This window comes from Cetorhinus maximus, chromosome 13 (genome assembly GCF_964194155.1).
Source record: "Cetorhinus maximus chromosome 13, sCetMax3.hap1.1, whole genome shotgun sequence".
NCBI classification, from domain to species: domain Eukaryota; kingdom Metazoa; phylum Chordata; class Chondrichthyes; order Lamniformes; family Cetorhinidae; genus Cetorhinus; species Cetorhinus maximus.
In genome coordinates this window covers 107973519-107987973 of record NC_135891.1, presented here as the reverse complement: position 1 = coordinate 107987973, position 14455 = coordinate 107973519, and the positions used below count along the sequence as shown (strand labels likewise).

Genomic DNA, 14455 nt, shown 5'->3' with positions numbered 1-14455 from the left:
AACCACTGATAGTCTAGTTCTTCAGATATGCAGGATTAGCGTCTGTGACAAACTAAACGTGTTTCGATAAAGGAAGCAGTTCTAAATGTTTAACTTAATAGCCAATTAACTGGCCAGCAGCAAGGTGGGTATACTAGTGAATGAATTCCAACTGGACCATGGCTTGGATACTTAGGTGACCTATACTGGCTTATTTTAAGAGGTTTAGCAGCTATTAAAAAGAATTGTACTTTTATATGGAGGAGGTGGGATGGGGGCAGGTCTTCTCTAATGCAAGGCTTTAATGTAAAAGAAATTCCAAACTTCCACAACCCTTATGTTCATGGAAATACAAATCCTTTCTGGTCCATGCAGTACCCTTTTATTAACACTAGATGTACAGCAAAATATTTACCACAAACCATCATCTAGTGGCATAAATTCAACACAGCAACCGGCTCACATTTTGGTATATGGAGTCCCTGGGACCCAGTTTCAGCAATCCCTAGTACTACCCTGGTTCTAGTGATTGGATAATATGTGCCCTCTCCTGGCACCTAGATCATTGTTTTGTACCAGTTCAAAATGGTTCAAGGTTGGCTCACCTCTGGCGGCTGGATCCAAAAAGGGGACAGATAGACAGTTGATACAAAATGAGGTTTCCTTAAATTGAATAGTTCATATTTGCCCAAACCATTCATAGGTTCAGCTATTCCATGTTTCTCTTTCTTGGTCATGAAAGTAGCTTCTTCCACCGTTAAGGTGGTTTGGTTAAATCGAAGATACAACTAGAAATCTGTCACACACAAAATGCACACACACCCTTGTCCAAAAGGAACACTGATTAGCTTCTTAGAGATGCAGGAAATGACTGGAGTTGAACTTTAAACACCGTGCACAATAAAAAAAATGATCATGTCTATGACTAGAATAAAATGCCATGAGTGAGACTTGCTGGTGAAATCGTTATGAATCCAATTTCACAGACAAAACGAATACAAAAACTGAACAGGTGAAAAGGTTGCTCTGTAAAGTGTGGGGAAAGCCTCCTCTCCATGTAACATCCAAAGAGGGTTATAGATTCTATCCTTGTATCTGGGCCCAAAAATAAATGGTTCTTTCCTCTCAAGAAACAAATACACACTGTAAATAAATAGAAGACATCACTGATGTCATGCCAAAAATTAGATTTCCAGTAACTTTTAAAGTAAAATATAAATAAAATATTCTGTAAGACGCCTAGCTCTCACTGAGATAACGATTCCGAATGAATAGTTGCAGGGTGGTGCAATGTGTGAGCACTGAGCAAGCTGTTCACATCTCCAACATCAATACTTCCAAAATCCGTCACAGCAACAGACATTTTTGCCTGAGCAATGTGCGAGGTGTGGTTTTCAAAATCCACACTGCCAGGATTATCAGGCAGTCCGGGATTGAATGTTTTGGGCAGAGAGAAATCCATCTTCAATTTTTTTGTGGACATCTCCAACGCTGGTCTGTCCAGAATGACTTGATCCAGTTCCAGCTGGAAAAACCCAGATTCTGCTTGACTTAAGGTAACAGTATCACAGTCGTGCGTGGGTGTAACTCTTCCTTGGCCACAGATGGGATCCAGCGAACAACTTGTTTCAGATCGGTTCACTGGAGGGCTGCAGTACTCAAACATCTGGCTGTTACCACTCATGGTGCAAACTGCAATTTCGACATCTTGCTGTTCTGTAACGAAATGTGTGTGGGATGGGTTTGGGAATAAGTATTTTTTAAAAAATCAATAGCTTGACATGACACATTTGATCATCTACGCAGTGGAATTTATTCTTAAGATAACAGGGAACCAGTAAATGTAATATACCCAAATTTCCAAAAGGCACTCAATAAGATGCCACAAAAAAGGTTAACAGATGAGGACTCGTGGAGTTAAGGGCAATATATTAACATGGATACAGGATTGGTGAATAGACAGGGAATGAAGAGTAGGTGTGAATGGGGCATTCTCAAGTTGGCAAGACGTGACTAGTAGACTGCCGCAAGTATCAGAGCTGAGGCCTCCAGCTATTTACAATCTATATTAATTACTTATTGCTGAAAAAAGAGACACGTCAAAGCTTTCTGACTTGCACTCATCAGGACACTTCGCAAGAATACCAATATAAGGGGAAAAACAACAATTTATACTGTCTGAGAAGAGAGTGCTGATTGGTTGGCAAGTGGACTCTGATTGGCAGAGGTGTTGCCATAGAGAATGCAATTGATTGTAACTGGCAGCCAACTGCCAAGCATCATTTGAAATTTAAACCAGGCAGCTTGACCCTAATTGGTCAAGGCAATCCTCTGAGAAATGAGTCAGCGAATGGCTGTTACTTATTTGGTTAGCTGAAACAGGCGAAACGTGTGTACATGTTCTTTCTGTCTGCAAAGCACAGGGCCCTGTGTATTAATATATGTAGCTTCCAGTACATGCAAATGCACCACACTGTGTGCCCGACTGACAATCTTAAATTGGTTGTCAGCATAATTTTTAGCACACTGAGGATTATTAGCAAACGTTGTCCAATCGTGGAATCACATCTAATGTTGGACACTGTGTTATGAGTTTTGAAGTACAGGCTGGTTGGGTACCTTGCCCATTGCGAACATTGGCTGCGACATGTTGTTTGACATGATCCGCCAGTCTTTGGACGTATAGCGTACATACCTAACATCACACCGGCAATGAAATTCATAAACCACATTACTCTTTTGTGTGATAGGCAGAACGTCTTTTTGGCTTGACAGCAGCATCCTGTTAGTGGCGAATACCACTCGTGTTGCTACCACATTATAGCAGCATGAAACAGCTAGTTTCACCTGTTGCTCAAATTTTGAGATGCTTTGCCTTTCCAGGGTAATCTGAAGTAGACTGGGCACTTTCAGGGTCGAAAGTGATGGTCTTAGGCCCATTCCTGAGTTTGTGTGATATATAGCACAAAATGATCTGGTCAGGGTAGCCACTATTCCGCAGGATGCCTTTGATGTGCCCTGTTTCAGCATCAAGCTTGCATGATGAGCAAATGGCTAGGGCCCTATTTACAAGGTTGCCAATAAGGTCAATCTTATAGCATGTGGAACTGTAAGAATCCCAATGTATATATTGACCAGTGAAGGTAGGCTTGCAGTAGACTGTGGTACAGAACCCCTTGAAAGATTTCTCAACTAGTACGTCAATGAAGGGGAGTTCATTTGACTGCTCCATTTCAAAAATGAATTTCAGTGCAAGATGGAGCCCATTAAGACAAGTAAGGAAATTATTACATGCAGCTGTGGATTTAAATATAGCAAATGTGTCATCCACACATTGGAAATATGTGAGGGGTAGGAGGTTATATGTCATTCCATTGAAGGCATGTTTCTCATGGAACCCAACAAAGATGTTTGCGAGAGCTTGGCCTAGAGGGGATCCCATGGCAACACCATCTATTTGGGTGCACATGGTGTCTCTAAAACTGAACTCAACTGCGCAAGTTGCCGAGTTCATAAGTTCAATGAATACTGATTCACGCAATGGTGGTGGGTGCAGATCGCCATGATATAGTGCAGCAGCACAAATATCTATGGCTTCCTTAAGTGGAACATTGGTGAATAGGCCAGCAATGTCAAATGAGCACATGGACAGAGCACGGCTATCGATATGCAGGTCCTGTACGGCCTTTGCAAATGTGAAGGAATCCTTCGCTCCGTATGTGGAAAACTTGCTCAAAACTAGTTGTAACAATTCGCCCAACCATTTGGCCAATTCATGTTGTGCAGAACCGGCCACAGATGGGGCGTAAAGGGACATCACGTGTCTTGGGCAGCCCATACATACGCGGACGCAGCGAGTCGTGAGGATGGACCCTGTCATATATATCACGCGGCAGCTCATCGCTCTTACAGAAGTCCAGCAAATGTTTTTTTTAAGCTTACTTTTGAGCAAGGCTGTTCGGTCATATTGAGCAGATGGTCCAATGGATATGAATTTGGACCCGTCATTAAGAACGGCGTACATTTTATTAATATAATCACTCTTTGTAAGGATGTCTATTCCCGTCCCTTTGTCAGGCTTACTGGTGTGTATGTCTGAGTTGGTCTTAAGGCCTCACAACGCTGCAAGACATTCGCATTGTATGTGAAAGTCAGACAAGTCATTTGGAATCCCGCAATATGCATGCACCTACATACGCCTCTACAAATCAAGAGTCCACTTGCCAACCAATCAGCACTGTCTTCTCATACAGTTTAAATTACTGCTTTCCCCTTATATTGGTATTCCTGCAGTGTCCTGGTGAGTGCAAAACGAAAAGCTTCGACATATCTCTTTTTTCAGCAATACTCAAGTTCTGTATTACCAAATGACTATTAATGACTTAGATAAAGAGAGAGTTATGTAGCGAAGTTTGCTGACGATACAAGGCTAGGCAGAAAGTAAGCTGTGAGGAGAACCTAGAGAGGCTGCAAAGAGATACAGCCAGGTTAAGTGAGCGGGCAACAAGATGGCAGATGGAGTATAATGTGGGGAAGTGTGAAATATTCACTTTGGTCGTAAGGATAGAAAAGTAGAATACTTTTTAAAAGGCGAGGAAATTAACATGCAAGTACAGCAAGCGATTAGGAAGGCAATGGCATGTTGGCCTTTATTGCAAAGAGATTGTGGTACAGGAATAGAGAAGTCTTACTACAATTGCACAGGGCTTTGATGAGACCACACTTGGAGTACTGTGTGCAGTTCTGGTCTCCATATTTAAGGATAGATATATTTGCATCGATGCAGTATAGCAAAGGCTCACTAGTTTGGTCCCTGGGATGAATGAGAGGGTTGTTCTCTAATGAGGGGCTGAGTAAACTGGTCCTATATTCTCTGGAGTTCAGAAGAACAAGAGGTTATATTGAAATATACAAGATTCTGAAGGTACTTGATAGGATAGACATTGAGAGGTTGTCTCCTCTGGCTGGGGGATCCAGAATATGGGGCCCGGGTCTCAGGATAAGGAGTTCATCATTTAGGACTGAGATGAGGAGAAATTTCTTGACTCAAAGGATTGTGAATCTTTGGAATTCTCACTCCAGAATGTTGTGGATGCTCCATCGTTGACTATATTTAAGGCTGGGATAGACAGATTGTTGGTCTCTTAGGAAATCAAGGGATATGGAGAGCAGGTAGGAAAATGGAGTTAAGGCCAAGGTCAGCCATGATTGCATTGAATGGCAGAGCAAGCCTGACAGGCCATATAATCTACTCCTGTCCTATCTCTTGTGTCCTTGTGTCCTGTGGACATATAACTACATTAGAAGTAACTTTTCTTGAGGCACTGCCAATAAAGACCATGGAGCCATTTGGAAAAAGAAATCACATTAAGGGCAGGTGCAAATTTAAATTTGGGATATCTACCTCGCTGATCAACACAAAAGTAGTGTAAAAATACGATAATCTCAGTGCTTCAGCCAATGTTCTGGCAGGAAAATCACAAGCTACAGCACTAATCCTGCTCAGGGACCCTATGTAAATCACACAGGAAGTTCCAATAGGATTAAGAGACCAATCCAACTGGATTGCAAGATACTGGCCAGAATTTTGCATTTGAACAGCAGATCACAGATTGCGAGTGCAAAGTGGCAACAAGGAAGTCTTAGCCATTACATTTAAACCAGAGGAGAATGAAAAAAAAAATCACAGCAAAAGTCAAAACACTTTAAAAATGTAGATTTTTTTCTTAAGCACTTTAGAGTTTCAGGGTGACAAGCTTTACCTACAAATATTTATGATGTCTCTGGGCAACAGAAGTGATTACCTGAGTTCTGAAGGACTAGTTGATCCTGCTCAGAGTCCAGTCTACTGGTAGTAGAGGAGATGGGTGGAGAGTTTGGAGCTCGGCTGCAACTCTCACCCTCGATACCGTCCAATTCCTGGTCCATGTAATCTCTTACCAAAGGGAAACAAAAAAATGTTAGTGCTGCTTGAGAGCAATTTCCAAGCAAGAAGGGAACAAATGTATGGAGAGATTAATCATAATTTCTATCAATTCAGCTCTCCAGTTTTCAGACATACAAACTGCAGATATTCCCTCGTACTTGAATGGGTTGAGTGCTCAATGGCAAATCAGACAGGCTCCATTACAGCCATGTGGTTCTTGCTGCTCATATTTCCAACACGTGCTGCACTCTAACAATTATTTACATCTCAATGTAAAAGAGGAACATCAACTCTTTTTTTAGGTTTTAAACAGGTACAAGCCATACAAACCCAGACCTTAAAAGTTACAACTGTCACACATTAAAATGTGGCCCCATGAAGCCACAATTAATGAGCCAAACTTTAGCAAGGAGACATACAATGGTAATAAATAATTTATAGACACACGTGGGCTTCAGTTCATTTGGGCAGCATGACAAGTTGTCATGTAACTCCGTGTCTAACTGTAACTCATTATTACCTTCCTTTTGGCAAGAGATGTACAAAATGTTTCCTCCAAAATTCAGCCCTGAGAAAATCTGACAGCAGATGATTTTCCTTCTGACAGCTGATCACTAAGAGTGAACATCGTGCACAAATGCAGCAACTTTCATAATTTTTTTTATTATTCATTCAAGAGATGTGGGCTTTGCTGGCTGGGCCAGCATTTAGTTGCCCTTGGGAAGGTGGTGATGAGCTGCCTTTTTGAACTGTTGCAGTCCATGTGATGTAGGTACACCCACCGTGCTGTTAGGAAGAGAGTTCCAAGATTTTGACCCAGTGACAGTGAAGGAACGGCGATATATTTCCAAATCAGGTTGGTGGAACTTCCAGGAGGTTGTGTTCCCATCTGTCTGCTGCCCTTATCCTTCTAGATGGTAGTGGCCATGGGTTTGGAAGGTGCTGTCTAAGGAGCCTTGGTGAATTCCTGCAGTGCATTTTGTAGATGCACTGCTGCTACTGTGTGTTGGTGGTGGAGGGAGTGAATGTTTGTGGATGTGGCGCCAATCAAGTGGGCTGCTTTGTCCAGGATGGTGTCAAGCTTCCTGAGTGTTGTGGGAGCTGCACTCATCCAGGCAAGTGGGGAGTATTCCATCACACTCCTGACTTGTGCCGTGTAGATTGTGGACAGGCTTTGGGGAGTCAGGAGGCGAGTTGCTCCTCACAGGATTCCTAGCCTCTGACCTGCTCTTGTAGCCACAGTATTTATATGGGTAGTCCAGTTCATTTTCTGGTCAATGGTAACCCCCAGGATGTTGATAGTAGGGGATTCAGTGATGGTAATGCCATTGAATGTCAAGGGGCAATGGTTAGATTCTCTCTTGTTGGAGATGGTCATTGCCTGGCACTTGTGTGGTGTGAATGTTACTTGTCACTTGTCAGCCCAAGCCTGGATATTGTCCAGGTCATGCTGCATTTGGACATGGACTGCTTCAGAATCTGAGGGTCACGAATGGTGCTGAACATTGTGCAATCATCAGCGAACAACCCCGCTTCTGACCTTATGATGGAAGGAAGGTCACTGATGAAGCAGCTGAAGATGGTTGGGTCAAGGACACTACCCTGACGAACTCCTGCAGTGATGTCCTGGAGCTGAGATGACTGACCTCCAACAATCACAACCATCTTCATGCTAGGTATGACTCCAACCAGTGGAGAGTTTTCCCCCTGATTCCCATTGACTTCAGTTTTGCTAGGGCTCCTTGATGCCACACTCGGTCAAATGCAGTCCTGGTGTCAAGGACAGTCACTCTCACCTCACCTCAGGAGTTCAGCTCTTTTGTCCATGTTTGAACTAGGGCTGTAATGAGGTCAGGAGCTGAGTGGCCCTGGCGGAGCCCAAACTGGGCATCAGTGAGCAGGTTATTGCTAAGCAAGTGCCGCTTGATAGCACTGTTGATGGCCCCTTCCATTACTGATGATCAAGAGTAGACTGATGGGGCGATAATTGGCCGGATTGGATTTGTCCTGCCTTTTGTGTACAGGACATACCTGAGCAATTTTCCACATATCTGGGTTGATGCCTGTGTTGTAGCTCTACTGGAACAGCTTGGCTAGGGGCGCGGCAAGTTCTGGAGCACAAGTCTTCAGTACTATTGCTGGAATATTGTCAGGGCCCATAGCCTTTGCACTATCCAGTGCCTTCAGCCGTTTCTTGATATCACATGGAGTGAATCGAATTGGCTAACGACTGGCATCTGCGATGCTGGGGACCTCCGGAGGAGGCTGAGATGGATCACCCACTCGTCACTTCTGGCTGTAGATTGTAGCAAATGTATTGATGTACTGGGCTCCTTCATCATTGAGGATGGGGATATTTGTGGAGCCTCCTCTTCCAGTGAGTTGTTTAATTGTCTACCACCATTCACAACTGGATGTGGTACAGTTTAGATCTGATCCGTGGGATCGCTTAGTGCTATCTATCACTTGCTGCTTATGCTGTTTGGCACGCAAGTAGTCCTGTGTTATAGCTTCACCAGGTTGACACCTCATTTTTAGGTATGCCTAGTGCTGCTCCTGGCATGCCCTCCTGCACACTTCATTGAACCAGGGTTGATCCCCTGGCTTGATGGTAATGGTAGAGTGGGGGATATGCCGGGCCATGAGGTAACAGACTGTGTTCGAATACAATTCTGCTGCTCCTGTTGGCCCACACGCTTCATGGATGTCCAGTCTTGAGATGCCAGATCTGTTCAAAATCTATCCCATTAAGCACGATGGTAGTGCTGCACAACACAATGGATGGTATCCTCAATGTGAAAGCAGGCTTTCGTCTCAACAAGGACTGTGCAATGGTCACTGCTACTAATGCTGTCATGGACCGATGCATCTGCGGCAGGCAGGGTTGGTGAGTATGAGTTCAAGTATGTTTTTCTCTCGTTTGTTTCCTCACCAACTATCACAGACCCAGTCTACCAGCTATGTCCTTTAGGGCTCGGCCAGCTCAGTCAGTTGTGGTACTACTGAGCCACACTTGGTGATGAACATTGAAGTCCCCTCACCCAGAGTACATTCTGCGACCGTGCCACCCTCAGTGCTTCCTCCAAGTGGTGTTCAACATGGAGGAGCATTAATTCATCAGGTGAGGGAGGGTGATACGTGGTAATCAGCAGGAGGTTTCCTTGCCCATGTTTGACCTGGTGCATGAGACTTCATGGGGTCCGGAGTCAATGTTGAGGACTCCCAGGGGAACTCCTTCCCGACTGCATAATGGAAGTGTGTATGTGTGTGTGTGAGAGAGAGAGAGAGAGAGAGAGAGAGAGAGTGTGTGTGAGAGAGAGAGAGAGTGTGTGTGTGTGTGTGTGCGTGTGTGTGCACGTGTGAGAGAGAGCGAGAGAGAGTGAGTGTGTGCGTGTGTGTGTGTATGCGTGGGTGGGCGGGGGCAGGGTAAGGTAGATTACAATAAAATACCCTGCATAATTTTTTTAAAAATGAATTATTGTAGTCTATAGGTTCCAGATAAAAAGGATGACACACATTGTATATATTCTATATATCAGTGAATTTTGCATTGGTTTGCCCATAGAAAGTCAGGACAAAGCTTATTTCTCTCAGAGCACATCAGTGATAGTGTAGTTATAGGTGTGGGCGCTCCTTCTATTAGAAATGCATGGTTGCAGGTATGCCTCTGTATCACAGAAAAAGGTGTTCAAACAACAAATGCAGGACACATGCAACATTTCATATTGTACAGATGAATTAGTAATCACATTACAGAAAAATTGTAAAAGCTCTCTTTACCAGGTGGAGTTGGTTGAAGTTCTCTCTCAACTCCTTTTAATTTCAACTACAGGTCTAGCCCAATAATTCCTATCAGCATGGATTGTAAACGATTTGCAAATTCTGTTTTTTTTAACTTGATTACATTTTATGTTGTTAACACACCATAATAACATGCCTCCATTATATTTCTCAGCATTTACATCCAGTTTAAAACAAAACACAAATCAGTGATCTCAAGAGAACAGTTTGAAGATCATCATTAATACCAGAAGTCATATATCTGTATTACAATGGAACAAATAGTTTCCATGTGATAAGCAAGTATGGTCTACACTATTAATGCAAGGTTTATTTTCAGCTTCACAAATATGCAGCAAATCTAAATGCACAATTCAGAAAACAAAGCTTTTAAAAAGTGCATCAAATTTCTAATTGAAGATTAATGACTTACGACTGAAGACTGGCTATTTAAACCAGTTAACAAATAAGCAGCTGTTTTTCTTCTTGGTTCTCCAATAAACAAATTTATATATAGTAATTCAAGATAAATTGCAAGAATGGGAGTTGATCCTAGCAGGTTTATTGTCCAACATCCATGCGCATGTGCTTAATTGTGCACTAGTGACCTTGGGCTTATTCCTCATTCCACACTATGGCTATCTATCCTGTAACACCTCTACTTTCCAACTGTCCTACCTCATCCTACACTAGTGCCTGAAATCAGATAAGGTATCAGTGTCAGGCATTGTGGAGCAACTGGCATTTGACACATACATAAATCTTTGCTTTTATGTCAAGCATCTTTTACAGAGCTACCAGAAATTGTTCAGGATATGTGGCTAGCTCAACATTGCAGGTTAATGGCTTTGCATATGGTATTTAGGGAACACCCAAACAATGCAAGCTTTGTGATTAATTAGATACATCCATTATTTCTGCTACTTGGGGAAGAATTTTTCCGTCGGTGAGCGGGGGCGGGGCCCGATCGCCGACGCATAAAATGACGCAGGATGATGTCGGGTGGAACTCCCGACATCACCCCGCGTCATTTCCATTTCCAGGTCGGCAGGGGCACAGCCAAGTCAGCTGCCCGCCCGCCGACCTGTCAACGGCCTGTTGGGACCATTGAGAAACTAATTAAAATCATTAATGGTCCTGCCCGTCCAACCTTAAAGTTGGCGGGCAGGCGGGGAGCCCTGGCAGGCTTCAGAAAAAGCATGAAACCTCATGCACGGGCGGGATGAGGTTTTATGAGTGTATTTAATTTTTTAATCAAGGTTTCAAAAACAGCTATGAACATGTCCCAACTTATGTGACAGGATCACATGAGGGGACATGTCAGGGAAATTTTTCTATCATTTGTATTACAATTTTAAATTCAGAGCCGATCTCCCTGAGGCAGCCTCAGGGTGAAGAGTGCACTGCAAAAGAGCGCACTCCCAGCTGAGGGATTCCCCCGTCCCCACCCCGCCCGCAAAGGGAGCGAATAGCGCTTCCTGGCGGAAGTCACACTGGGCGGGCCTTAATTGGCCCGCCCATATAAAATGGCGGCACGCCCCCAATTGGGGGCACCGATCGGGGGTGCGCCCGCCTGTGCCTGCTCCTGCACTTCCCCCCAACAGGGGGGAAAATTTTTCCCTTCCAGTTAGTGCACAAGATCACAAAGTAAAATAATGATCCCCTGGTGCTGTCTGGACAGAATGGAAATGAAAACTCAAAGACTTCTACAGGAGACTTACTTGTACATATTGTAGTACAGAGCAGCGCAGCATGACTGAAGAATAAGTCTGGAAAGAAAATCTCCTTTTGGGGATAATTAACATCCACCTTAAGAGGTGGACAAGGCCTCTGTCTAAAGTTGCATCTCTGACTCAATCATTAACGTATGACTAGGCACAGACACATAGGTCTGTTGAACTACATGGTTCCTAATATTAGTATTGAGGAATTTCAGTGCTAAAAGATGACAATATGGGTGACTTATATCCTAGAATTGTCCACGTTTTCAAAATAAGGGAAGGTGCTGGCTGTGGGAGTAGGGGGCAGTCTAATAAAATTGGTAACCCAAGGATCGGAGTTTGGACCTCTGTCCAATTTTTATATCAAAGGAATGGACTCAAATATAATGTAAACTAAAAGAGGCGGGGAAAGTGAAGAAGATGGCTCAGAAATTATAGAGTTCGCTGGACGGGCAATTGAGATGTAATAGACGGGCATTCGGCCCGTTGTGCCTGTGCCAGCTTTCTGCAAGAGCAACTCAGGTCATTGCACTCGCCTACCTTTTCCCTGGGGACCTACATATTTTTTTCATTCAGGTAACTATCAAACTTGCTTTTGAAGGCCATGAGTGAATCATTATCCGGGATGTTCTGGCTTCGTTTGTCCTACCTTCCCCATTATGGGAATGTGCCTCAACTGTACCTGACCCATCTCTTCTTTGAAGGCAGCCCATTGTTCCATTACAATTCTGTCTGGCAATCTTTAATTCCAATTTGCCTGGGCCAGATCCGTTGTCACCACAATGAAATTTGGCCCTACCCCAATTAATTATTTTTACTTTGGATTGGCCCTTGTCCTTTTCCATAGCCAACCTAAACATTATGATACTATCATTACTGTCCCCTTAATAATCTCCTTCTGATACTTGATCCACTTGACCCAACCTCATCCCCAGAACCAGATCAAGCAATACATCCTCTCTCATCGAGTCAGAAATATACTAATACAGAAAATTCTCCTGAACATATTCAAGAAATTCTTCCCCCTCTCTGCCCTTTACATTATTACTATCCCAGTTTATATTTGGATAATTAAAGCCCTCCATCATAACTACTCTATAGTTTTGGCACCTCTCTGCAATTTCCTTGCAAATTTGCTCCTCTATATCGTTCCCACTAGTTGGCAGCCTACAGAATACACCCAATAGTGTATTCTATTGTTTGTTAGCTTTAACCAAATAAGTTCTGCCCTTGACCCCTCTAGGATATCTTCTCTCTGCAGCAACATCATACTGTACAGTGCTCTGGTCAAACCACACAGTTCCTGCCACCAAGAAACAAGAGAGGCATTCAAGCTCTGAAGGCAATGCAGAGAAGAGATGCAAGGCTGATTTCTAGGGGTCTGAGTTACAATATTAGTTAAATCTTACCATTAGAGCCTGGAGAAAAGGCAACTGAAAATTAAATTTAAGAGCTATATAAAACAGTAAACAGTATGAAAAAAGTAAAAGAAAAGTAAATATATTTAAACTTAAATCTTGGAACAGGACAAGAGGCTACAGATTCAAATCAGTAAATGGCAAATTTAAGCATTAGGAAGTTCATCACTTGGGATGAACATCAATAGAGCATCGGAGTTGAAAACTCTGAAATCAGCTAAAATCTAATTAGATGCTGTAATGGAGGAACTTAAGATCCTTTGTAAATGGATAAGCTAAGATGAGCCAAACTGTCTTCCTTATTTGTAACTCACGTATAGCAAGTTGAGTTTGGGAAGAAAATGCCCTTCGTAATTAAACTATTAGTGAATAATACCACTAATTATGTTGTATCCTGGAAAGGGTTTCAATTTTATTTCAAGATGTACTGTAGAAGACCCAAATATCAGTTGAAATATTGAAAGATTAATAACATTCTATTTTGAAGAACAGTCCATGAAGCAAACTTGCACACCAGAAATAGCCCTCAATTAATTTTCCAGACAGAGGAGAGAGGGAGAGAGAGACAGCATGAGCGTAAGTGGGAGCAAGAATGAGTTAAAAAAAAAGAGAATTAAGTTTCCTGACTTCCAAGTATTTTATTCAAATAATAGCCACATTGATTTTACTATAAAATTAGTAATGGCCCACAGGTTAAATAACCAGAGTAATACTTACAGAACACCTGGGTGAAGGCTGTACTTCTTTTTTCCAAATTTGGTTTGCTGGGCAAAATAGTCATAGCGTTCGGATTTCTTCCACATATAATAATATGCAACACACTCGCCAACAGAACGTGTTCTTACCTAGACATACAACATGGGTTCAAAAATGCTGCAATGTTGTGGAGAAAATCTACAATTTTAATGATCAACACCACCATCCAATTTCAAATTACACTGGGATTTATTTTAAAACCACAATTTTTTTATGTACAAATTTCTTGATCAATAATATTTAGACCATAGAATGATAGAATATTAGGCCCATCACGTCTGTAAATATCTGCCCTCAAATAATTATCCAAATCCCTTCTGAAAGTTACTGCTGAATCAGTTTCTAGCACCCTTCCAGGAAGTGAATTTCAGGTCACAATTACTTGTTCTGTAATAAAATCTTCCATGTCTCCTCTGGATCTTTTGTTAATCACTTTAAATCTATGTCCTCTGATTATGACAAAAATTCCCTCCAAGCTGCTTGAGGGCACGCCCGTTCATCGATGCTAGAGTCCAGAACTCACCACGCAGAGGACAAACAGGCCACGCACAAGAAGCTGTCCCTTTAAGATGTACCCATGTGCAACTACACAGCAATCTTAAAGGGGCCATGCAGTGCAACAAATGGGCCGTGCACAGCGAAGGAAAATTAGAGGGGACATGGTTACTGACCCTTCTACCACTGGACAGAGTTTCTCCTTATTTATTTATTTATAAATAGTTTGCATCTGTCTTCAGGGAGGAAGATACAAAAAAATCTCCCAGGAATTCCAGAGAATCACAGAGCAGAAGAGGCCCTTCGGCCCATCGAGTCTGCACCGACAAGTGAGAAACACCTGACCTACCTACCTAATCCCATTTACCAGCACTTGGCCC

At 42.7% G+C, this 14455-nt stretch overlaps 1 protein-coding gene across 3 annotated transcripts in view; it reads right to left on the bottom strand.

The window, feature by feature from the left end:
• Positions 1-321: 321 nt before the first annotated feature.
• LOC144688924 (mesoderm induction early response protein 2-like) overlaps positions 322-14455 on the bottom strand; it is a 60033-nt gene continuing 45899 nt past the window's right edge. For all 3 annotated transcript variants that reach the window (XM_078555959.1, XM_078555960.1, XM_078555961.1), the window contains exons 11-13: positions 13542-13669; positions 5784-5914; positions 322-1695 (exon numbers count right to left, since the gene is read on the bottom strand). In XM_078555959.1, coding sequence (XP_078412085.1) covers positions 1226-1695; positions 5784-5914; positions 13542-13669 — 729 coding nt within the window. In that variant the 3' untranslated portion in view covers positions 322-1225. The remainder of the gene's footprint in view (positions 1696-5783; positions 5915-13541; positions 13670-14455) is intronic.